This window comes from Calliphora vicina, chromosome 5 (genome assembly GCF_958450345.1).
Source record: "Calliphora vicina chromosome 5, idCalVici1.1, whole genome shotgun sequence".
Lineage (NCBI taxonomy): Eukaryota > Metazoa > Arthropoda > Insecta > Diptera > Calliphoridae > Calliphora > Calliphora vicina.
Window position 1 is genome coordinate 33981583 of NC_088784.1, and position 25716 is coordinate 34007298.

General features: G+C 35.0%; 2 protein-coding genes across 3 annotated transcripts in view; one reads left to right on the plus strand and one right to left on the minus strand.

The window, feature by feature from the left end:
* Positions 1 to 2422: 2422 nt before the first annotated feature.
* Positions 2423 to 25716, minus strand: part of blo (bloated) — a 326331-nt gene continuing 303037 nt past the window's right edge. For both annotated transcript variants that reach the window (XM_065514412.1, XM_065514411.1), the window contains 5 exons: positions 8561 to 8731; positions 4263 to 4426; positions 3662 to 4195; positions 3302 to 3602; positions 2423 to 3240 (listed from right to left, as the gene is read on the minus strand). In XM_065514412.1, the coding sequence (XP_065370484.1) occupies positions 3040 to 3240; positions 3302 to 3602; positions 3662 to 4195; positions 4263 to 4426; positions 8561 to 8731 (1371 nt within the window). In that variant the 3' untranslated portion in view covers positions 2423 to 3039. The remainder of the gene's footprint in view (positions 3241 to 3301; positions 3603 to 3661; positions 4196 to 4262; positions 4427 to 8560; positions 8732 to 25716) is intronic.
* Positions 8782 to 13577, plus strand: LOC135959701 (uncharacterized). Its single transcript, XM_065510714.1, has 3 exons — positions 8782 to 8850; positions 11789 to 13380; positions 13445 to 13577. Exons 1-2 carry the CDS (start codon positions 8782 to 8784, stop codon positions 13238 to 13240), a joined length of 1521 nt encoding a protein of 506 aa, XP_065366786.1. The 3' UTR covers positions 13241 to 13380; positions 13445 to 13577.

The window sequence follows — 25716 nt, forward strand, 5'->3', positions numbered from 1 at the left end:
AAATATTGCAGACGTTTATTGATTTACGTTTGTTCAGCGCTAATGGGGGCCAGTGCGTAGCCCCTCAAAGTTGGTCACCTCGGGTTTCACATTTTTTAAAAAAAATCGCCAAAAATCCATTTATGATCCGAATATAAATAGTCCTTGAGAAGATCATTTAATTAGTCCTAAGAAGTTCCACAAACCTTGTCCCCTTTGGCAGATTTTTGTGTTTTTTCATATATTATAGAAAATGTAACACATTTTGCATGAAATATATGAAAAATCGTACAAATTTGTCAAAGGGGGCAAGGTTTGTGGAACTTCTGAGGAGTAAATAAAGGTTTTTATATAAGTATTTGACATTGGTGAAAACCATAGGACTTGAAAATTTATATTTTAGTGAATAAAATAATTTTATGAATTTTTTGGACGTCATTTTAAAACTAAAAAAAAATATAATATGGCGATTTACCACGAAGAAAAATATAAAATTTGAATTAATGTAAAATTTTAACGGTTAAAGATATCATAACAAAATTTGAAACTAATATAGAATCGAATGTCCTTAAATCAATGGCATTAGAATTTTTGATATTTTTTATTTTCAAATACCGAAATTCCTAAAACATGGAAAATGTGTCTACTGTGACGTTATTTACCGTGTGATAGTAAAGCAGTTTTGTAAGTATTTAAGATATATATAGGGTTATACAAACATGGATGTTTTTCGAGGATCAGTGATTTGCCTTTTTAGAATTTTTTACTCAAACCTAAATTTGTTTACTTAAATTGGTAATGTTTGGATAGTAGTGGGAGTGTTTATTTATTTGTTTTTGACTTATAGGAGCCAAAAACCACTGCACCGATTTTCTTGTAATTTTCACTGTATGTTGCTCTATTTTGAAATTTATAATTACAAAATAAATAGTTATTATGGAATCTCTGGTGAAATCTATAACTGCGAAAGCCGCAATTCGCGAACTTTTCTTCGGTACTATTGATTGCATGTTGGCTGAAAGTGGTTGGGATTGGATTATCTTATTGCAATGTGCTACCTGCAGCTAAAACTATTTGTAAAGGGTCCATCATAAAGAGCTTGCTATCTTTAAAAATGAATAAAGTAAAGTATTTTATCGCCGCGCAATCGCATCCGAAATCTCCAATTTTTCATGACTTGGCGTATAAATCAGGCTGAATTTGACGGTGACATGCGTTATGTAGGCCTTGAAGACCGCTATTGGCTTATTCGCATAGACTTGCTACTTAAGAAAATCCCACAAAAAAGTGTAACGGGGTAAAATCATGTGGTTTTAACAGGACGGCGTTATAAGCCACACAGCGATTTGAGGGCATGGTTATCTCACGGGGAGGTTATGTGAACTGGTCACCAAGATCATGTGGACTTCTAACTTACTTAGACTTATAAGGATAGTAGAACGCTTATTAATGAAAACATTGAAGTAATTCCCCGTCACGTTTTGAGATACTACGAAGTGTTCTTATTGAAGCCAAAAATATAATAAAATCACGCCCAACCATTTCCTACTAGGTTGTCTTAACACAACGCAAACTCCAATTACTAATGAAGAAAACATATGACTAAGAAAACAATAGAGGATTGCACAAAACTTGAAGGACCGATTGTGGAAAAGGTGGGTTGTTGAATTCCTTCCTTAACTAATGCAGAGACCAAAGTGGAAAAATGCTGCTAGTTATATACAGATAGATGATATTGTTTCAATCTTTGATTCCAGTCCACCGATACACCAGTGCACAAATTATACAGATATGAATCAGCTGGGTTTTTTCTCTCGCTCTGCAAACCACAAACCAGAGCAAAAAATAATAAACGAAGACTTCAAAAAATATAATTGTTTAGCAAAATGGCAATAGATGCCAAAAAACTATGTTTTAAAGACTATAGAAATGATGGTTAGTAAAGTAACCACTAAACCGCAAAAAGTTAATGGCTTTAGTAAAGAATACGTTCCAAATTCGGCATTTTATTTGCCCGAACAGAACACCCATTTTGATAAAACAATTCAACAGCTTCAACAATATCGCCGCTATCAACTTTCAAAGTTCGGAAGTCCCAATCTATTTGTATTGAGTTACAGAAAACTACGATAATCACAAAAGTAAACAAATAATTTCGTATACGAACTTAAATTTCTTAATTGAAAAATTCCAAGAAAATATGATCTAATTACAAACTAAATGAACACATTTGTTGAAATAAAGAACTAGTATTTTGTCACAAATGGAGATTCATAAATTATAATCAGGTGGGTGTTTCAAACTTACGCTGACAAAACACTCAACCCATTAATAGAGCTGTTACGTTCTATACTCGAAAAGTATTTATACATTTGTATATACTTAGAGATATATATTTATTTATAATTCTAATTTTCCCCTTAATAACAAACAAATTAAGAAGTAGGTTTTTTTGTAAAATACATTTATTTTATTTTTATTATTTTTTTTGTTTGAGTTTTTATTTTGTGTTTAAATTAACGTATTTTTAGTAAATTAAAAAAATCGTTCTTAAATTAGAAATTAATAAAATTAAAACTTACAGATTATATAGTTTAACATTTTAAATTGTATGAAAAGCTTTAAAGTTTAACGAGCTTTTTCGGCATATTTTTGCTTGGTTCTTTTTGTTTGTATTTTGCATTAAATGATTAGATTTAAATTAAATATTAAAGCTTACGTGGCTAAGGGAATTTTCGAACGGTTTTTTTTTAAAGAGAGCACCTTCTTTTCTTGTTTTATTACTCTATGAACTTATACACAAAAAGTTGAAAGCTTTGCTCAAGCTTTCTTAAATGTATTTATCTTTGCCATTCTCTTAAGCATAACTTAAAATCTCTCTTTAGTGTTAGAAAACGTTAAAATTGTAATTTTTATCTTTCAGTATTTATACTTTTTGTTTTAAATTATTGCATTTGGTTAATAAGACAAAAATATTACTATGATTAAGTAAAAGAAAAAATAAAGAAAAACAAAAAAAAACTACGTTGCAAAGTTCGTTTACAAATCTCTAACATCCCCTCAATGTTTACGACGTACATTCGCCGACAAGGCGGACTTGGAGGCGCTAGTTGTGGAGGAGTTTCTTAAAGATGACTGATCATCTTTGGTGTAGTCGTGTCTGCGCGAGCGTGAGTGTAGAGGTTCGGATTTTTTGCTGGGCCTTGTCAATGTAGAGGTGGAGTTGGCATTTTGCAAGGGCTTACGAGGCAGTGTTGACATCTGGAAAGAGTTCAAGAGAGAGTGTTACAAATTATTTTAAGGAAAGTTATTAACAATTTACCGTTTTATTTTGTTCCTGAGAGTAATTGATTTCATAACCTTCACTTATCAATTTGGGCTTCCAGGGGGCCAGCATTGATACTGATCTGGAAACAGTTCTGGTCATGGGCTGTATGGGCTGCGGTTTCGTTTGAGTTTTATTCGAACGCAAATCATCTCTAGATATAGAGCGGCGTCTTAAATGATATGGCTGTGGTATGGCACCTACTGTGGTAGCATGTAAATAAACCACACTACGTTGACTATGTAAACTAGATTCTCCCTCTGTACCCGAGCTTTCAGCAGGGAAACGATCACGTTCTCTGTAATTATAATTGTTTTAATACAGATCACTAATACTTAGAATTTCCTTCATTCCTACCTTGAATATGACATGGCTCTTCTCTCGGCACTGCGTGCCGGTTTTGGTGGTCCCATCATATATGGCTGTGATCTTCTAGGCTGATGTTGCGTACTACTGCTAGTATCACCACCATTCGGTGTGGACGATGTCGGCCGATCGTTACTACGTCGATAGGTATTCTCATCATATCGTTGTGTACGATCTAAGCGATCACGTGACAGTGTTCTTGATGCCATTAAGCCACCATTGGGTCGTTTTTGTTGATCTTCCGTTTCGGAGCCACTCTCCGAAATGTCATCCAGTTCCCGGGATCTGGAATAGTGACGTCTCTTGCGGAAATCAACTTCATCGTTGCCCTGATTGTCCAAATTGTGCATGGAAGTACTCTTATGACGACTGGAAGATGACACTGCTGAGGTTTTAGTTCCGGCGGCTAAAGTATGACGATAGTCTTGTCTCTGAGGACTATCACCACGTATGCGATCCAAATTATAAGCACTCTGGGAGTACTTTTGGGAGCGGCTTAGGGCAGTTGCAAGTAAGGGACGTGATCTGTATGAGAAAGGAAAACATAATTTTAGTTTTCTTGTTAGATAGAAAATGTTTGTTTCAAACTCACTTGTTGTTTGTGTTAGCCTTCGAAATGGTGGGTGGATTTGAATCCAAATCGGTATCACCGAAAAATCTTAAATTTTTTGTGGGCTGTTGAGGCTGGGTCGTTGAGTGTTTGGAATTTTTAGTTCTCTTTAGACTGGAGGTTTCGTTTGGTGTTGGTGTGTTTAACTAAAAGAGAAAGGATTCATTTTAATATGTAATATGAGTTTTAAATTATAAGTATGTGATGCATCTAAAATTTACAATATTTATTTGTGACCCAATAAAGTATATATATTCTGGATATTTTTGGATAGAGAATTTGATATGATTAAAATCGTGTGTCAACAACTTGTTATAAATCAACTTTCATTAATTTCTGTCATAATGACTAATTTCAGAAACTGATTTTAAGTTCAGGGAACAATACATTAATTAAAAAATTACTGAAATTTACAAAAAAATCACTAATGTCACAAAGTTTTGGAAACATTTTATTTTGGAAATAATAAGGTAGCTCATGAATGATTCCAGATATGTTGATGAATACACAGTTAGAGCTGAAGTGTTTCTAGGTTTATTTGTATTTACATGGGTTCGTAGTGGGAGGTCACATTGGGCATTTTACAATTTTTAAAAAAAATCAGCAAAATTAATTCATTATCCGAATTTCAAAAATTTTATATTTAGATAGTACTTGAAAATATCTTACAAGTATTCCTTTACAAGTATGGATTATCTCTTTTAGATCAAGAGATAGTTAGGTTGAAATATATATTTTTTTTTTAAATTTTTGCTATATTTTTTTTATGTGACGGATCTACTTAGAATCGGAAACTTTTTAATACAAAAGACACAAGCATCATACAGTTATCTGGTTCCTAAAAAAAGTTGCATCCAATTCCGGAATATACAAAAGTATATCTTTTTCTCTTTTTCCCAAAAATATCTTCATATCATTGCTCTTGAAAAACAATTTGGCGTAGTGATGCTAAACTTCTGTGTTATCTGGCCATAAATTCTCATATATAAAACTGTCGCCTACGCTGATGACTTCGTGGTGGCAGTCTCTGGGATCCGCTTGGGCACGATATCACAACGCCTGCAACATGCACTCAATGTACTAAGTCGGTGGAATACAGACAGTGGATTGAGTGTTAACCCGAGCAAACTGAACTTGTACTGTTCCCAAGGAAGTACAAGATTCCTCTTTTCTCGCTTCCCCAATTAAATGGTGTTGAACTAACACTATCGGACAATGCAAAATACTTAGGAGTAATTCTAGATAGTAAACTATCCTGGAAACCCAATACCCTTTCAAGGACGTCAAAAGCCTTGACGGCTATGTATGTCTGTAAGAAGGCGATATGTACGCAGTGGGGTATTAGACCCCAGTTCGTTAACTGGCTATGTGATACGGTCATTAAGCCGACATTATTCTATGGAGTTTCTGTCTGGTGGAAGGCACTAGACAATGGCTCGATTTGCATGCAATTAGAGAGAATTTTAAGAAGAATGGCAATCCTGATAACAGGAGCTCTAAGAACTACCGCAACAAAGTCGCTCTTTACTATATTGAACTGGATCCCCGTGGATCTAATGGCAAGAAAAATGGCATTTACTTCTGCCTTTAGGCTAAAAGCGATTAGGACCTGGAAATATGCTCCATACTGTCACGCCAGCATAATAGGTAGTATTCAGACTCTTCCGGATAATATCGATTACTGCATTTCTAGGCCCTTCAAGGCGAGGAATTTCGATTTCTCAATTCCGTATGATACGGACCTTTACATGACACAACGGGTCTCTCAGTCTATACGGACGGTTCTATGAAGGGAGATCGAGTTGGCGTAGGTGTCTACATTCGGGAATTCGACATTATGTTATTTTTTAGACTTCCAAATGAATGTAGCATTATTCAGGCTGAAATATCGGCCATCAAACGGGCGGAGACATATATTTCCTATGTGGGATTCCGTTATCCAAATGCAAGCTACAAATTAGTAACTTCTACTATGAGCTCGCTCAGACAAGATGGGGATGTGAACCCACATGCACTATAACCAGAACGATATGGCCCCGACTGAATCGGGGACGAACAACATATCTTCTTCGCTTTACACGCTCACAATTGAGTGGTGTAGTAGAGGTAATAACCGGACACTGGATCTTTGGTAACCACGCTAGGAGACTTGGCTTGCCATACCACGACTTCTGCAGAAGTTGTCAAATCGAGGAGGAGGATGAGACTATTTTTCATCTTTTTTGTTACTGTCCGTCATTAGGAGATCTACGGCTAAGGTTTCTGGGACACCGTTCCCTAAATAGTCTTTCTGAGCTCTCGAATATAAGGCTTGATCCTTTATGAGGATCTCTTTAGAGTAACCCAATTAACCGCCGACTCATTGGCACGCAACTTTTCTTTTTTATAAATCTCCCCCTTCTATCTTTCTTCTGACATCTTCTTCTTAACTTTTTCAATCTTCTCCTTCTCTCTTTTCACTTCTATCTGTCCCTCTTTTTCTGTTTTTTCTACTTTCAGGTAACACAAAGGGACCATTGCTTGAGATGCTATTCTTTTCCTTCATTTCGTGGCTGCCTGGAAACCTAACCTAACAAATTGTATATGTTTCTGAAAGAAAGCTTAATTTAAATGCGTGTAAAATAAAAATTGGTTAATTTAACCAATTTTGAAGAAAAATTTCAGTTTTATCTAAAATTTTTTAAAAAGGCAAAGTCCCGATTGTAAAAGATCAAAACTTTTTGGGTGGTTCTACATATATGTAAATGAAATACTCCAAAAATACTGTTACGAAATTGTATTTGAATTCAAATATAAGGGTTTTAACGGCTAGTTTAAAGTTAGAAGTCTCCAGAAATAGAAAGGGGCTATTTCTGGAGACTTCTAATTGTGGACAATGTTGTTTAATGGCCGATTAACAGCAGTTAACATAACTGTGGACATTATTAACATATTTGTGGATATTATTAACATAGCTGTGGAACATAATGCATTGAATAAAAGCTTTGAGTTGTAGAAATCATTGTAGAAATAGAACTTTCATGAAGCTACTGGATGGAAGATGGCGCTGAGTATTAATAGTGGCAGCGGTTGCAGTCGCAGTTTAGTTTATGATAGACGCTGCAAAGTGGGGCAGATTAAAAATAGTTTGGAAATAAATCTGGCATTTCTAAAAGGCTAGTTCGATCGGGCTGACATAAACGTATACAAGGAATATTCGAGTTTAAGTTATTAAAATGGACCCTACAAATGCTCCCACCCCACAAATGCTTGAATCCATTCGGTTCAAAAGTACTTAAAATTTCAATTTTCAAATGCCTATAACTCCGAAATTATATGTGATGTAAATAGCACACGTAAGCATGATCATTCAAGGCCTAGCCGAGCGCTAGAAATGTCAGATTGCGCTGTTAGAAGTAACATCAACTGGTTTTTTGGTTTTTAATAACTTATATGTCATTTTTAAGGGTACACATCTGTCATATATTCTCACTTAGTTATAGAACATTATAGTGTAAACAACAAAAATTTTGAATTTTGTGCCAACAAAGCGTCATATGCGGGAAGTTTTGCTTTACTTCTTTAGTTTGATAAAAAGTGCTGCCGAAGCACACCGATGGCTCAGCAAAGCTTATGGTGAATGTGTTTCATCGTTTTCAACGTGCTGTTTGATTGTTCGATTCGGAAGTGGTGATTTTGTCGCAGAAGACAAAGATCGCCCAGGTTAGCCAAAAAAGTTTGAAGACCAAGAATTGGAGGTATTACTCCACGAAGATTGTTGTCAAATTCAGCAAGAGCATGCAAAATCATTAAGAGCTACTCAAGCAAGATTTCCCCAAAATCATTGAAATTGGGTAAAATACGAATTGAAGACCTTGAAAAACGATTCACTACGATAACCCGAAGCGTAAGAGATCGTATGTGAAGCCCGGTCAACCAGCCGAATCGACACCAAAGCCAAATATCCATGGAGCTAAGAAAATGCTATGCATTTGGTGGAATCAAAAGGGTCCTATTTATTATGAGCTGCTAAAATCTGACCATACCATCACAAACAACCTGTACCGAACTCAAAATATTCGTTTGAAGCGAGCATTGGCCGAAAAATGCCCAGAATATGCGGCCAGACATGAAACCGTAATATTCCATCATGAAAAAATTCCGCCTTTTTGAAGTCACACACCCGAGTGTTGTTTTTGTGTTCACATAGTTTCTGACAACTGAGTTAGGTCTTTGACAGGAGAGTTACCTCTCTATGTTTGTTCTCTATGGTTATATTTTTTTTTTTTTTATAAACATACCTTCTCTTTAGATTTACTTTTGGCGCGTCTATCGAGCGATTTGAACCAACTGGTTTTTTCGGGTTTAGCTAATGGTGATTCTTTGCGATTTTTATCCGATGAGGTACGTTTAAGTAATAAAGGACTAGCTTTTGGCGTTGACAAACGACGACGCATGGATATATCAATGGCCTGAAAGAAATAAAAGTAAAGAAAATATTAATTATTTAAAAATTATAATAATGGTAGTTAAATTCTATTCTATGTTTTTAAATGAATCGATTCTTATGAAACGGATTAGTACGCAAAGTGTGAAACCAAAATATGTCTTCTATTGAAATGCATATTATCTAAATAGTTATCAGTTCATTAGTTTAGGTGAAATGGCATCCAAAATATGGCATAAATTAGGTCTTTAGAAAATGTGGGAGGAAAAAGAGGCATGACGACTGATTAAGATAATGTGTAACAAATTGCTGGTGCTGTATTTAGCTCTTGTAGTAACAGGAAATCTGTAGGGTATTTCAATTTGTTACACAGTATCTATTACAGTATCTTAATCAGCCTTTTTTTCCCACACTTTTTCACATACTAATGAACTGATGCCTTTTTAGAGAATATGCATTTCAATTTGGGTTTCACACTTTTGATTTTTAATCCTTTTGTTCATATGATTCAAAATTACCTCAGCCTATTAAATATTTGCCCCTTAGCTGTTTTAAAATTCCAATTCTTTGTTATTATTAATTGAAATTGTAACAATTCTTAATTACACTATATGTATCACTTGTCAATGCCATTAGCTTAGACTTAAACCAACAACCTTGATTGCCTGTCATTAACATGTAAAATATTTTACATTTAGAATAATTCTCAATTAGAAAGGAGTTTTTAATTTGGTTGTTGGTTCTTTATTTTTTTTGGGTTTTTTTTCTATTTGGGTCGCAAATGATCATAAATTTTACTTTTGAAATTTGAAAGTAATATTCTAGGATACAATTCACCAGCAATCACTAGAAAAAAAAATAAAAACAAAACTACTCCCCATAAATGCTGAAATCTAGAAATATGTTTAAAGTACTTATACTTAAATACAACACCTACAACCAACAAAATTGCCACAAATTTGCCAAATGTATCAAACAAATATACAGTGCATTGCAGTTCTAAACTACAATATATATTTCTGGCACTTTAAAAAGATAAACAAACCAATCCCCCATTTTTTTTCATTACTATTATTATTACTATTGCTATTATTGTATCGTTGGAACAATAATAATAAATTTTTTATTACTTATTTAAAAAATAAATAAATGAATAGTTTATATGGATTGCAGTTAAATAAAATGTATGTGAAGAGAAGAAAAAAACTTACACAATACACACTTGCCCAGTTACCCATACAAACAATTAGAATTTGTAAGTGAATTTCATTAGAAAATGTATCTATGACTAAAGCATAACACACAGGTATTAATATGAACCTGTTGCCGTTTAGACAAAAGCCCACAGTTACAATAAAAACATAAACCAAATCAAAAATCCACTAAACCAAGTTGGAGTTTAGCAGCAAAAAAAAACTTCATTACGAGTTCATATACAGGTGCCACACCAAAAGCTCTATTTTAAAATTGTAAATAGTTAAACAAGCCTAAATAAAACAGAGACCAGAGCACAACAATTGCAATAACTAAGTAGTATAATACAGTAATAGACCCTTCTAGATATGAAAACGAGGTAAGTCTTATAAAAAACAGGCGGTAATAGTCGACTGAAGAGGGTGCTATTGTAAAAAGAGTTTTAATTGTACAAAAGAAAGCTTTAGAAAAAGCTTCTGGGCTATTTTGTTTTCATATCAGCAGTTCTATATTATCCCTAACCATTATTAGACCCAATGCTACAGATACTAGATAACCTGTTTTATTTAAATTTTAAACTCATTGTTTGGGCGTCGAACATTTATCAATACCCTGAACAATGGGATTCTCATTTATCCACAAAGCTTTCGTTTAAGGGTTTGAAGATATCTAGCTTGTTTACTTCAAGAAAACACTTCCAGTAACTTCCGGCGATCGGAAAATTTAAGGGTAGCCGGGCTGAAGGCTACCGAACGGGTTACAGGTTGCGGATATTGAAAGATTTTTAAATATAAAGGTTAGCAGCGACCCACAAAGAAGCAGTACCGGACAGTCACCTGGTATTTTCAACACTGTAAAGACGAGTAAATGTGACCTTTAAAGAAGTATTAAACCATAAAATATTCTCTACGTAGGTCTGAACCAGGGTGGCGGCTACAAATAGCGTCTGTTCACTCTGTTAAAGGCAAATGATACCAATGTCCAGAAAGTAAGATCGAACTGGACTAAACACACTCGCAAGAAAAATCACATTTAGTAAAAGAAAATCTCATAAACTCACGCCCCTTAGTCGGCTGCACACTAAGGGTGCTAAGAATCCCTGAACGTAAAACCAAACTACATCTAAAAATTGGAACGTGGAACACATAAAGTCATTACGATTCTGGAAAGCTTTCAAATACTGTTCAAGAAATTAATAGATTCAAATTAGATATGGTTGGTATAAGTGAAACTTTGTGGCCCGACGTTTTTACCTTTTAAAAACGGGGTTTATTTCCTTTAAATAAACCGGATAAACCATTTACCCCCATTAACACAAATTCTGGTTATGCCTTAACTAATAGTTATACTGTCGGTTAAAATTATTTTTGTATGAAAACTGTCAGTATAGCTATTAGTTAACACATAACCAGTCTTCGTGTTACTGGGGGTTAGTAGTTTAAAAATTATAAAAAATTTGTATCTATTTTAAAATGTACAATAACAACAATTTAAATTGTCACTACGTGTTCTAATACACACACGTTTATAACGTACACGAATTCACTGGGAAATACAGCACATTTTAAGGCACTCAGTTGATGTTTATTCACACAGCGCACATTGATATGAGAATAAAAAAAGAGGGAAATAAATCTGTAACATCTAAACCCTTACGCAGATTTAAATGAAATTTCACATGCGCAAAGAGGAAGTGTAGTCGAGTTTAAGTTTTGAATTTGGACCTCATGACCCCACCAGGAGCGGGACCAGGGGTTCCCAAAATAGGACACCTCGGGTATGGTCAATTTTTAAAATGATCCTATTTCTTCGTTTGTACATACAGAATCTCCTCGTCGAGCACTACATAAAACCTCGTCGTAGCTATTAATTATCTCTTATAGCTTAGGAGAGTCAGGTTAGTCAGGTGATCACACCGGGCCAGACTAGTCTGCATGCTACTGGTGTCGCAAGAGGTCAATCTGGCATACCCAGATTGGCTGATTGTAAAAAATCCAAGGCAATAGGTGGTAGTGACCTAAGCGGCGAGGTACCTCTGGACTTCTCTCCAAGTACCTCCAAAGCCGCGAAAGCCCAAGTCGTCAAGGCGGCTAAATCCCCTGTTTCGGGTGCCTCTAAGGGGGAAGCGACTAAGTCGCCCCTCACGGATGCTTCCCATATGCCAATTGTGCGCTCAGGTCTTGTGAAGGAATCCTCCTGTCCTGAAGACGCATCACCCCTGGCCAATCCCGGCTCTGAAACTAACCCCAGGCATAAAAACCCTGCTAGAAGGGCTGCTACCACCAGGCGTTCCGCTTACCGCTTTGTTGAGGCACTTGGCTCGAAAAAAGTCGAGGACCTCACTAAGGAGCAACAAGCTTCGCTTTCCTGGGCGAAAGCCTATATTGCTGGTCTCAAGACCGCTCCTCCTTCTGCTGAACTACCAGCGGGGCCTAAACGGCAACGTTCAGAGGAGGATACAGCGACCAAGAGCCAGCAACCGGGACCTAAACGTCCCAAAGCGGCACAAAGGTCGTTAGCTAAATCCTTTAGCGAGATTGTCAAAGACAGTCTTGTTAGGGCGGTTATCGACCGGAGTGCGAATGACGGATCCATATCTCAATTGAATTGGGATATGGTGAAGCAAAAACTGGTAGGGGTGTTTTGGAAAGTTCTCAAAGAGAACCCAGGCACTCCTCCACAATGCGATGACGCTGGTTGGTACCAGGGTCACGTAAAACTTATGTCTTGTGTAGATGAACGCTCAGCGTTGCTACTAAAGACTGCCGTCGCATCACTGGGTGAGGTTTGGCCGGGGTCTAGGCTTGAGGTGGTATCTGTGAGTGAGATACCCCGAAAGCCTAGATCCATAGCTAAAATACCAGCTGAGCCATCTAGCCCGGAGGAGATCTTGGAGATCCTTCAGTGCTGTAACCCACAGCTTCCAACTCAAGACTGGAAAGTTGTTAAGGTTACGGACGCTGAGGGCTCTTCAAGGAAAGCGATCGTTGTCCTGAATAAGGACTCTTTGGGGCCGCTAAGGAAGGCACAAGGGAAGGTCTACTATGGATTTGGTACGATCATCCTGCGTGTCTACCGTAGCGACAACAAAGGCGATACATCCTCAGGTGATGTAAAGCCCATGCTCTCGGAAGAGGGCATGGATTGCAATGACGCCACTGATCCAGCCGACACTGAAGATACCAACTCAGTCTCTGAACTAGTTGGTACATTCTTTGAACGGATGGATGAGGTGGTGGACGAGGACGCCCTCCTGAATTCTGACCAGGAGGACGCCGACGTCACTATTGTAAAAATGGAGCATGGTGAGGGTGACCCAGATAAACCTTCACCACTCTAAAGCAGCATCAGCTGCACTGCTCCTCCGAATTGCTCAGAACGGGGAGGAGCTAGTCATGGTCCAGGAACCTTGGGTCCATCAGGACCGTATCTGTGGACTATGTTTGAAGGGCTATAAGCTCTACTTCGCTAAAGGCGCAGGTAAAATTAGATCCTGTATATTGGCTAAAAGCTCTTTGAAAATCTTCATTCTGTCTGATTACAGTAATGAAGATACAGTAGCAGTCTCATGGGAAACTAATGAAGGCTGTTTGTTATGGCTGATATCCAGCTACATGGCGCATGACCACGGGGAGCATCCACCAAACGATGATATCCGTAGTGCTGTGAAAAAGGCGAAGGAGTCCAGGATACCATTGGTTATCTGTGCTGACGCTAACTCGCACCACATTGTATGGGGTAGCAGCGACACCAACACAAGAGGTGAGAGTCTTTTCAGTTTCATACTTAATAGTAGTTTGGAAGTAGTTAATAGAGGTTCAGAACCTACCTTCATTGTTTCAAACAGAAGTGAGGTACTAGACTTAACACTTGTGAGTGCTGAGCACCACAGTATGATTAACAATTGGGCTGTCTCCGACGACTGCTCTTTTTCTGATCATCTATATATTGATTTCAATATCAGTGTAACTTATAGGAATGATAATACCATTCTAAATAGGAGGAAGACCAATTGGGAGTTGCAGAGTGATGTACTCTCCCGGTCTCTACCAAACCCGCCCACTATTGAAAATAGGGACGATATTGAGGTAGCAGTTGAGGCACTTACAGAAGCGTTCCAATCAGCTACTAATTTGGCCTGTAAGCCGAATATCTGCAGGGGTAGGAATAAGCCACCCTGGTGGAACCCTGAGATTGCACACGCAAGAAGGGCGTGTCGTAAATTGTTCAACGAGGCAAAGAGGCTGGGTAACTGGCCGGAATATAAGTCCTCAGTGAACCACTTTAAGAACCTTACGAGGAATGCGAAAAGGAAAGCCTGGAGGGACTTCTGTAGCGGCGTGGAAGGATCCTCTGAGACTAACCGATTACGTAAAATTCTATCAACTTCACCGGTTGTACCGAGCTATATCCAGAAACCCTGTGGTAGATGGACTCTGAATAGTAGGGAAACACTTGAGGTCCTATTAGATACTCATTTTCCAGGTTGCCTTCCAGTCGATGATGAGACTATGAAGGGGGCTGCCGATTCTGTTGCTCCGGGTGATAACTCTGTTCCGATAAACAGGGATAGAATCCAATGGGCAATCAAAAGCTTCGACCCGTTTAAATCTCCTGGGCCGGATGGCATTATTCCTGCTGATCTTCAAAAGAACGAAGAAATAGTTGTACCATGGCTCATTAGCATATACACAGCGTGTATTAGATGGACCTATATCCCCACATGGTGGACGAGATGCAGAGTAGTCTTCATTCCTAAAGGTGGTAAGGCGACTCACACTAAACCAAAGGATTATAGGCCAATTAGCCTTGCATCCTTCCTGCTGAAAACCCTAGAAAGGGTGATTGACGTATATCTGAGAATGACCATTCCGTCGGAACTCATCTCTAAATCCCAACATGCCTACACCAAAGGCAGATCTGTGGAAACAGCTCTACATTCGCTAGTTGGCTCCATTGAGGAGTCGCTAATACATAAGGAGTATTCACTTGTTGCCTTTCTCGATATTGAAGGAGCTTTTAATAATGTCAGGCCCGATGCCATCCTATCTGCGATGGATGAACTGGGAATTGATCTATGTGTTCGCCGACTAGTCGAAAAGATACTCGGTTATAGAGTCATTTGTGCTACTTTAGGTGGTGTAAGTGTTTTAAAAGTGGCCAATCGTGGAACCCCGCAGGGGGGTGTTTTATCACCACTTCTGTGGAATTTGGCTATGAATTCCCTGTTGATCAGGATGGATAACAGAAGGATCAAGACAGTCGCATATGCTGATGATGTTGCAGTTTTTATATCTGGTAAATTTCTGGATACAATATCCAGTTGTATGGAATCAGCATTAAGTACACTGAGTGAGTGGAGTATTTCATGTGGACTTAGTGTGAACCCACAAAAAACGGAACTGGTTCTCTTCACTAGGAGGTATAAGATCGATGACTTCAGACCACCTAGACTGAATGGAATCAGTCTTGAGATTAGAGATAATGCGAAGTATCTTGGCATCATTCTAGATAAAAGATTGTCCTGGAATTTGAATATTCAAAACAGGATTAACAAGGCTTATGTAGCCATCTACTCCTGTAAGAAGGCAATTGGTACAAACTGGGGTATTATGCCGAAGGGTATCAGTTGGATCTTCAAAGCAGTTGTTAAACCCATCTTGTTCTATGGAGTGTTGGTGTGGTGGCACGCCTTGGATAATGCTACTCACCGTAAGGCTGTGGAACGAGTTCTCAGGACTATTGCGATACTGATTACAGGCGCTATAAGGACTACCCCCTCTAAGGCACTTTTTACTATCCTGAACTGGTTACCAGTTGATTTGATGGTGATACAAATGGCTCTCAACTCTGCTGTGAGACTAAATGCTGGATGTTCGTGGTATGGTAAAGATCATGGGCACTCTAAGATACTGAACTACTATGGGTACTTACATAGTAATGTCGATTACTGCATCGCAAAACCATTTTTCGATATGCATTTCCATATTAAGATCCCGAATAGGGATTCATGGCAGCGCGGACTCTTACCCCCTGATGATGTCATAAGGGTATTCACTGATGGCTCAAAGAGGGGCAATAGGGTCGGTGGTGGTTTCTTTATTGAGAACTATGGGATTAAATCCTATTTCAGGCTACCTAACTTCTGTACGGCTCTTCAGGCGGAAATTACGGCCATTAAACGTGCATCCAACTGGCTGAGGTTTTATCAAATATCTGGTGATATATGTATATTTACCGATAGCAAGGCTGCCGTTAAAGGAATAGCGGGTGTCTTTACGACATCTAGGTTAACCGAGGAATGCCGGGTATCCCTTAATGAGATAGCGAGACATTCTAGGATAACGCTTATATGGGTCCCTGGCCATGATGGTAATCAGGGTAATTGTATAGCTGACGAACTGGCCAAAATGGGGGCGATGATGGATGATGATGAGATCGACCCCTTTTCTGGTATTTCCCTTGCTATATGCAAGATGGCTGTTCAGCGGACACTATATGAATCTGCACAAAGCAGGTGGACCAATGAGTCTTCCTGTGTTACAACGAGGTCTACTTGGCCCGTATATGATGCCAGCAGGACGAATCTACTTATGGAATTTCGTCGTGAGCAAATAAGGCTAATTGTCTCCTTCATTACAGGACACTGTATAATTGGGACACATGCTAGGAGATTGGGCCTACGGTATAATGACTACTGTAGGAGCTGCCATAATGAAGAAGAGGATGAGACGGTGTCACACCTATTCTGTCAATGCCCGGCTCTGATAAATCTGAGGGAACGTATCTTCGGAACACCATTCCTATCATGCTTAGATGAGCTATCAAGGATAAGTCTTAGACGAATCTACTCTTTCATCAGAGAATCTGGTTGGTTTAGCCTGGAAACAACGGACGTATAATTAATACCAAGATGTTTACCCCTTGGGTATCACAATGGGATCAGTTTTGAATGGACCCAAGTGAGCTGCTTGAAGAGTGGCTACCCATGGAACCTAACCTAACCTAGGAGATATTCGCATTTGAAAATTTAATTTTCAACATTTTTACCCACCCTACACCAGTTTTTTGGTGACCGCGGTTCCAAATTTTCTCCGATGTTATCCATTTTTCTTCTATATCAAATAAAGAAAGAAGTGTTTAAAAATCATGACTGAGTCCAAAGTTACATGCATTTGAATATAAAAAAATTAAAAAAGGCGATTTTTCGCAATTTTTTTGAGAAAAAAATACTTTTATTCTTTTTCAGTTATCTAAAAAATTTCTAAGAGGATGTATAATGAATTTATACTTTTTGAAAGCTAAATTAACGTCAAATATTTTAAATGACAAAAAAATTCTAATTTTTGATACCCAGGGGACCAAGTCCATTCAAAAAACGCCTATTTTTATGTAAAATTAAACTTTAGGGCAAAAATTCTCAAATCGCATACTCGATATCAAAATATAGTAACCTATTTTAGATGACCCAATAAGTTCTTAATTATCTTGTAAAGGGTTCCGATAACCTCGCCCCTATTATGGATATTATAGCCAACAAAACGAAAAATCCCATTTTTGGGATTTTTCAAGATTTTTTTGGGAAATGCGGGATACTTGATTGCAAAATTCAAAATTTGCTTTTATTTTTCCATTTTAAATAGAAAAATCTACATAACTGTGAAATTTCATTAAAAAATATTCATAAATAAAAATTTTATTTCAATTTGAAAAAAAAGCATTTTTTGTCATATTTTTCAAAAAAGTATTACATGAATTTTTTAATTGTCAAAAGTTATATACATTTTTGAAAAGTAGACAAAATCCTCTATCCATTGATATATAACATGTCTACTAGGGTATTCGAATTATTCGATTTTTCTCTTGTTCGAATAAAACGAATAATTCGAATAAGAGATTTTAACTTGTTCGAATAATTCGATCACACGTTCAAAATTAATCGAATTATTCGAATAATTTATTTTTTTTTTTAAAAAGTAAAGAATGAAGTTTTGATGTCGGTTTTTTAATATTTTATTGTTAAAGACAAACAAAAAATAACGTTAAAGTTAACAATTCAATTATTAATAATGTTAAAAGGCATTCGAAATCAAAGTCCATCATTAAATTTTCAACAGAAATATTCTGATCAGAATAACTCCCGAACAATCGACTAGCAAACCCTTTGGAGCTATACTTTAAAACATTTGAGCTAGTTGGATTGATCCAGAATTCAAATACAATATAAACGTATTAAGAACTTTTTATGTCGTTCATTAATTCGGGTTTTAAATTGAGTAACTAATTCTTTAGTAAATTAATTATTCACTATTTCTAAATAATTTATAACATATTGTATTATACATCAAGCTCTATCAATGTTGCCTAATCTTTGCTTAATAAAGTGGTCTTGGGGAATTACACAATAAAGGGAATCTGTCCAAAGTTTGATATCATTGTCAGTGAACGTGGCTAATCTGAAGTCAGGCAGTGCATGATTGACGCATTTACAAATACGCAAACATTTTATTACCATGTTAGACAAATATGTTCAACGATGTTCAAAATCATATATAAGACGAACTCCATGCTTTTCTTGCAACAAAACGTTAGTTTGCAATATTTGTGTTTATCATTCGATTTATTAAATATTTTGCAACACTTACGTACGCGGTTAATAACATCACTTATATGCATATATTTTAAGATCAGATAATGTAATCATTATAAATTTCATCCTCAATATAACTTTCGACGACCGTTTCAAAATCACATTCTCCATCACATTCAACTCCACTTTAATCTAAGTTAAAATGTTGATTATTAATTGCGATTCTTCTAATATTTCGCAAGCTAAATAAAAAATATTTTATTCCGTACCTTTTATTTTCATTGGTTCAAGGTCTAAGTTAAAAATGTTGAAAGATTTATTTTTAGAATTGTAACTTCTTGCAGTAATATTTAAATATTTATAGAAGGAGCTATCGCAACACTCATCTACAGTGATCGAAAGTCCCTTTGTCTTTAGTTATTTGTCGAATTTCAGAAACAATACAATTTTTGTAAGTCGTTATTACTTATTTAAATTTGGAGTTATGAACAATTTTAAACAATTTAATAAATTTAAATATATATGAACATTTATTTGTTTTATTCGATTATTCTGCATAAAATTGTTCGAATTATTCATTATTCGAAAATGGTCATTTTTAAATTGTTCGAATAATTATTCGTAAGAAATTATTCGATTAATCGAACGATCATTAGTTGAATGTATACCCTAATGTCTACCTTAGGTTTTTTACGTGTCAAATAAATTAGGGAAAACTTAACAACTCGCAGCTAAAATCAGACTAAAACTTTCAAAAATAATAACTAAAAATAATTTAAACCTAGAATAATTGAAGATCTTGGAAACGAAATCTTACCTCAGTACAATCTCATCTCATTAAATTGAACTAGTTCGTTCATGAACTACCCAAGTCTAATAATGAATATCAACGTCTCAACAATCTAATCGGAGATAAATGCAAGTTAGCAAAAAATCAATGGTTGTATCATCACAGGAATAGTTAGCATATGAAATTCAATGAAGTTTGTGGAACATGCAAAAAAACATTCCGTCATCCTTACTAGATGAAAATAATGTGGTCATGACGGAACCCAAAATGATAGATATTAAGAGCAAGTTACATAAAAGATCGGTTTAGTAGAGTAACTATGCCAAATTCGTTCCTCAATATATCGCAGGTCTCTTTATCACTAAAGATGAATTAAAAAAGCTGTCAATTCATTTAAAAGAAGAATGGCTCCCGGTCCTGATAATTTACCCACCGAGATTTCTTAACCACAGTTTATTTAGAACGTCTGAACTAAAATTTGAATTAGCAAGTAAGGCTAAAGATCGATAGAATTCAGATGGCTTTCGGTCTCCGATCTCAGATAAGATTTTATACAATTTTCTAGTTTCGCTCATGGAATGACGATCAATAAAAATGTTCTTTAAATGTTCGTAACGGCCACCTGAAGGAGGATTTTGAATTATATCAAGTACAGTTATGATAACATCCTCAGGTAACGCAGTAATAATGTATTCATATTTAGTTGTATCTTGTGTTACTCTTTTAGTTGCAAATTGAATTTCCGCGTGATCAAACCACGCTTCTGAACAATTTGTCCAAAATTGGGGAAGTTTAATAGTGGTTGCACAACGTTAGATTGAGCGCAAGTCAAAAAAGAATGATTGTTCACTTCAGATGGTGTCCTAGTTTCAGTATTAGCATTATCAGAGTTATTATTTTCTATGTCGGGTTGTGTTGTAGAATTATGACGGGATGATGTTGGTGAATGTACTAACATGATTTCCGAAGGAAAAGTTTACAAATAATAACAATAAACAAACAATATAGAGTAATTTCGGGTAATGTGGTATATCTGCTTCTCTCTAAAACTAAGAGCATAGGAGTAGCGGTACCAAGCTGAAGAGTTTTATGATCTTTTATGAATTTTTGCAGGTCATCAGTTGTAAAAAATCAGCATTATCTTGTGGTAGACTTTTTTGTGATCTGTTAAAAATTCATTTTTTTTCCAAAATCACGTGTTTTAAACTTCATTAATTTAATTTTAATAACAAATGGGAATATTTTGCTATTGAAGAACATATGTAACAATATTGCATATTTAGTGTATATGTTTAATTTTATAATAATTTCAATAAACCACGTGGTCGGCTAATGTGGTATAGCTAAAGAATTTCAAGCAAATAATATGCCAAAGAAATGTGAAGTATGAAAATGGACAGCGGAAGATTTGAAGAACGCTATCTGAGCTATTAGAAACAACAAATGGACATTTTTTCGCATCAGTCATTCAATGTCTCCTACGAAGCGAAGAATGTATTGAGGAGCTTCTGGTAAGCTTGGTCAGCCGCCAACTTTAACCGAATCCATTGAAGATGATTTAAATAAAACGCAACTCTTTAAATTAAAATACTATGCATCGGTTAAGTTGTTTAGTATACAATATTAACAGAACATGGTATACCACATTACCCGCCAATTTTTTCAATGGCTTGTTTATGGGCTTTTTCCCTTTTTCCCAAATTTCTCTAAAACTTGAACTTTAAAGACTTTTTTACTTTCATGGATGTAAACCTAACACTTGTAGTAGAATACCAGCTGAAAACTGTTCCAATCGAATTAAGATTTTAAAAATTATAGTCAAATAAAAAATAGGTATACCACATTACCCGAACTTACTCTACTATTCAAATTTGTGAGTTTTTTTTAGTAATGAGTTTATATTAATAATGATGTTAAGGAAATTACGATATGGATAAATTTTCATATTGTAGTAGATTTTTATATATATTTCCTATTACTATTATAAACTTTGTTACTTTTAATTTAATAATCATTGAGATTATGAATTTTGCTAATTATTTTTTTTGTCATATAAATATGTAAAAATATTTATTCGAAACTATTTCTCAAACATATAACATTAAAAATATTATTTATAAAAAATAGAAATATTAATTGTAATTATTATTTAATATAAAATAATATTACCCACAACCGGTTTCCGGTTTAACCGAAAAGGTGCGTTTTTGAAAAAACCGGTTTTGATTTATATCTTTTAAAAAAACCGATTATCCGGTTTCGGGTTTTGTCTTCAAAAAAACCGGTTAACCGGTTTATATTTGAGCTTTTGAAAATATATTTCATTTAAACCGGTTAACCGTCTTACAAAAACCGGTTTTTCAAAAAACCGAAACCGGTCGAGTTTAAAAAAATTAAAAAACCGGTTGACCGGTTTTCGGTTTTGGATACTCTAGTCCAGCTTTATTACTATACCAATAGATCTAATAAGAATCTAAAGAAAAAATCCCACTTTAGTTCACCCCCTAAAAAAACCATAAACCCATCATGTCCTCAGAAATTTTCGATAGAGTTTATTTTACAAGTACCAAATACGAACTGATCTTATTCATATTTGTTAAAATAATTGTTGGATTTTATTGTTATACTAAATAATCCAAATAAGCGTTCGAATCGGTAGCCAAACTTGTTTTTAATGATTTTAGGAAAAAATTATCACACGGTGCGTATGATTAACAATAATTTCATTTGACAGTGTAGGGTTATACTGGACGTATGTGGTATATTAAATGACCATATTAAACATGTTACAACTACTTCTTAATACAATTCAGATACAATTTTATTATGATGCTATTAAAAATTTAACAATTTTTGGTTAAATCTTTTGTTATTGCTCGATAATTAGGCTGGTTTTTGTAATATAGGCTATGTTACAGATAATTATTATCCCCTACCTGATCATAATACGGGGTTCTGGCTGAAATTGCGCTAATAACCGATAGAAATTCTATGAAATTATATCGTTAAATATTTTGGCTTTACATGGTAAGGCTTATTAGTAAGGGTTTTCAACATTTTATAGATCGCTATAGGTAAGGGTCGAGAGTTTAAGTACATTGTTTATTTCATGTGTATTTTGCTTAAATTTTCAATGTAGGGTATTGATTAGACGCAAATAAACAGCACAACTTATAGCACTTGATTTCATAGTCGAGTATTAAGAATGAGTTTTTTTTTGGAACTAAACGAAACGTACTAAGTAAAGCTTATTGAAGTCTGTCCGTCCTTAAGTTACCTTATTAGGCCAAAACGTGAGTTCATAAATATGTTAACAATATTTTCATACTCAAACTACGATTGAATTGAATACATATTTTTCTAAGGGGTATTTGTGGAAAATATTTAGTGGTTAATAAAATTAATCAAGAGTGCAACAGTGATTTTATTTCAAATATAAATTACATTTAATTTATGAATATTTAGGAAATTTAAAAAGGACAAAGGTACAAGTTATAAAATTAGTACTTTTCTGTAAAATCTATTCATATAAAATACAATAGAATATTGATATTTAGTAACAGAAACTTAAATTTAATAAATTGTTGAATTGTTTTCTTAAATAAATGAAACACTTTAAGCCACTGTGCCTATTTAAATACACTCTATTACTTAGACACTCACTACTCACATGTTTAGAAAATTGAATCACTTTGTCTGGATATTTAAACAACAAAAACAACAACATAACAGTCAAGTGTACAAACACAACTACTATTTACAGTTGTAGTAGTTGTTGTTTTTGTTACTAATATCACCGTTGTAATACAAAAAGAACCGCAATGCCAAGTAAACAAACAAAGCGAAGCAAAACAAAACAAAAAATACAAACCAGGGATGGAAGAGTTGTACAGTTTGTGATGCTATTTCAACAGTACCGATGTACTCCTACAAATCATTTGATATTTCAAAGATTTTTCAGTATTTTATGTAACGAGACAATTTTCATATCGCTATCGACTCAGAATGAGTTTCTGCTACAGCTAAGGACAATATAAATTCTTGTGTATAACAGTATTTCCTGTATAAAGTATAGCAGTAATTTCTATAGTACAACTGTAATTTCTAAAGAAAATCTTATATAACAGTTCGCTACTTTAATATATAAAGGCCCTAACTAACATTTTCCTTTCTTTACAGGAGGAGGAATCAACTTAAAAAAACTTAAAGTTCTGTAGTTGCGATTTTTTTTAACACAGATTTTTATGAAGGTCTTCAACCAATTTAATGTTGTGACATTCTATTTTATTTTATTAATGGTGTATTACGGTATTATCTATCGAAGTATGCAAAAAACTAAATTTTGAAAAAAACGAGTTAGGGCGTTTCTATATTAAGGTACAAATATCTGTCTTCTTATGTATATATAAAAATTGATGTTCCCAAACACGAAAGAACAGGGAAAGAAGAGCAGCTGAAACAACTGCCGATCACAAATCACGCCTTCAGGAAACGGGCCTCTACGTCAAGAAACGTGGAAACAAAAAGACGAGGAAAATCGCGAAGTGACATCTAAGTTCAGCAAATGCGTCGCAGTGCATCTTCATCGAGAGCTGCATAGACACCCCATGACTAGAAGCGAATCGCTCCCAAATTGCTCGATCAAGAGAAAGAATCGATTTAATGTTGGCGGCATTAACATGGTCACAATTCTTAAAACGTGTAAAATTATCATTTGGGATGAATGCACAATGGCATATAAGAGATTGCTCGAAGCGCTTGACCGGACCCTGCGTGATTTTCGAGAAAACAACTAACCGATGGATTTCGTTCCCACCGAATTTCTGCCAAATGTAAATTAATATTCAAGCGTACATTACGTACATTATCCTACTAAATTTTTGAATTAATTGAAACCAGCTGGAATGTTACCACATGTATTAACATTAAAGATTGCATCACCGATAATACACGCGTCAAACGCATCAAAAAATGTTCACCAAATTTAATGGAGACAACAATCATCGGTGGTACTGATTCCACACATACCGATGATTTCCAACGATTTGCCATTTGAATTCAAGCGGATCCAGTTCACGTTTCGTCTTGCCTTTGCTAACCATTAACAAAGCAGAAGGCCAATCGTTGACTATTGCTGGCTTACATTTTTAAAATTCATGTTTTTCACGCGGTCAATTGTATTTATAATAAGATGAATTCATAAATATAATATCCCATTTGAGTTAAATACATTAGATTCTTTTAAGGGCATATCATGGCACTGTACTTATAGATATCTGCTAAAACTTTCCTTAAGTTTCAATTCAGTATGAGAGACAATTGTCCAAATATTAAATAAATATGTACATATCAAAGTGAAGAAGTGTGAACCAAAACACGGTCACGGTACTCCGAATGTCGTGTTTTTTTAAGAAAATAAAAATCTAATTTCTACCCGTTGCATGTTCACTAACTTTGAACAATTATAACTTTTTTGTTTTTGAATATTTTTTGCAATTTTTTTTTTGTTTTTTAAAGGTTTTTATTTTATTTAATAACAGTAATAAAAACTTTTTAAGAAATAAGTGAGAATAAGTTTTCAGCTAGTTTTCCAAACAAAAATTGTGTGTATAACAGTATTTTGTAAAGAAAATTTTGTGTATAACTATATTTTCTATAGAAAATCTTGTGTATAACAGTATTTTCTATACACAATTTTGTGTATTACTTGTAAGTTTTATGTATAACCGTATGTTCTATATAGAATCTTATTTATAACAATATTTTCTATAGAAGCTTTTGTGTATTACAGACTTTTCTATAGAAAATATTGAAGAAACTCTGGTATAACAGTATTTTCAATAAGAAATCTTCATTTTAACATTATTTTCTATAGAATACCTTCAGTATAACAGTAATTTCTATAAAAAAAATCTTCAGTATAACAGTATTTTCTATAGAGATTGTTGTGTATAATTTAAAATTTAATTTTCCATCCTAGACATAAAATCATTCGTTAAAGGCTGTTGTTGTTGCTTTATAGTTGTAATACACGAAGTTGTTGTTTAACTTATTTTTGAATGGCGATAAATAGTTGTTGTTTTTTCCTTCATACATTCATGTCTTAAAGGCAGGCGTTTTATACACGATCGTATTGCATTTTGTTGTTGTTGTTTCAAACACAACCTGTATGAAAAAGAGTATTATTGCATGTTGCATTACATTTGTTGTTGTTGTTTTTGTTACCAAATTTTCTTCATCATCGTCGTCTCTATTGTGGTCATTGATTACAATAAAAGTCTAAAGACAAAAACAACAACAAACACACTCTAGTATTGGCAATTGATTTTTGTTTGGTTCTATTTTTCATCATTATTGACTTTACAAACCATATTGTCTACAATATTTGCCATTGCTTGATCGTTTAGCTGCTGCTGCTGTAGCTGGTGCAATATTG

What these genes read in the sequence shown, in the direction of transcription:
- LOC135959701 (XM_065510714.1), top strand. Translation starts at nt 8,782, where the DNA reads ATGGTAGTTAAATTCTATTCTATGTTTTTAAATGAATCGATTCTTATG. An exon ending in AACGGATTAGTACGCAAAGT is followed by an intron (nt 8,851 to 11,788) that starts GTGAAACCAAAA and finishes CTTATAGCTTAG; the next exon opens with GAGAGTCAGGTTAGTCAGGT.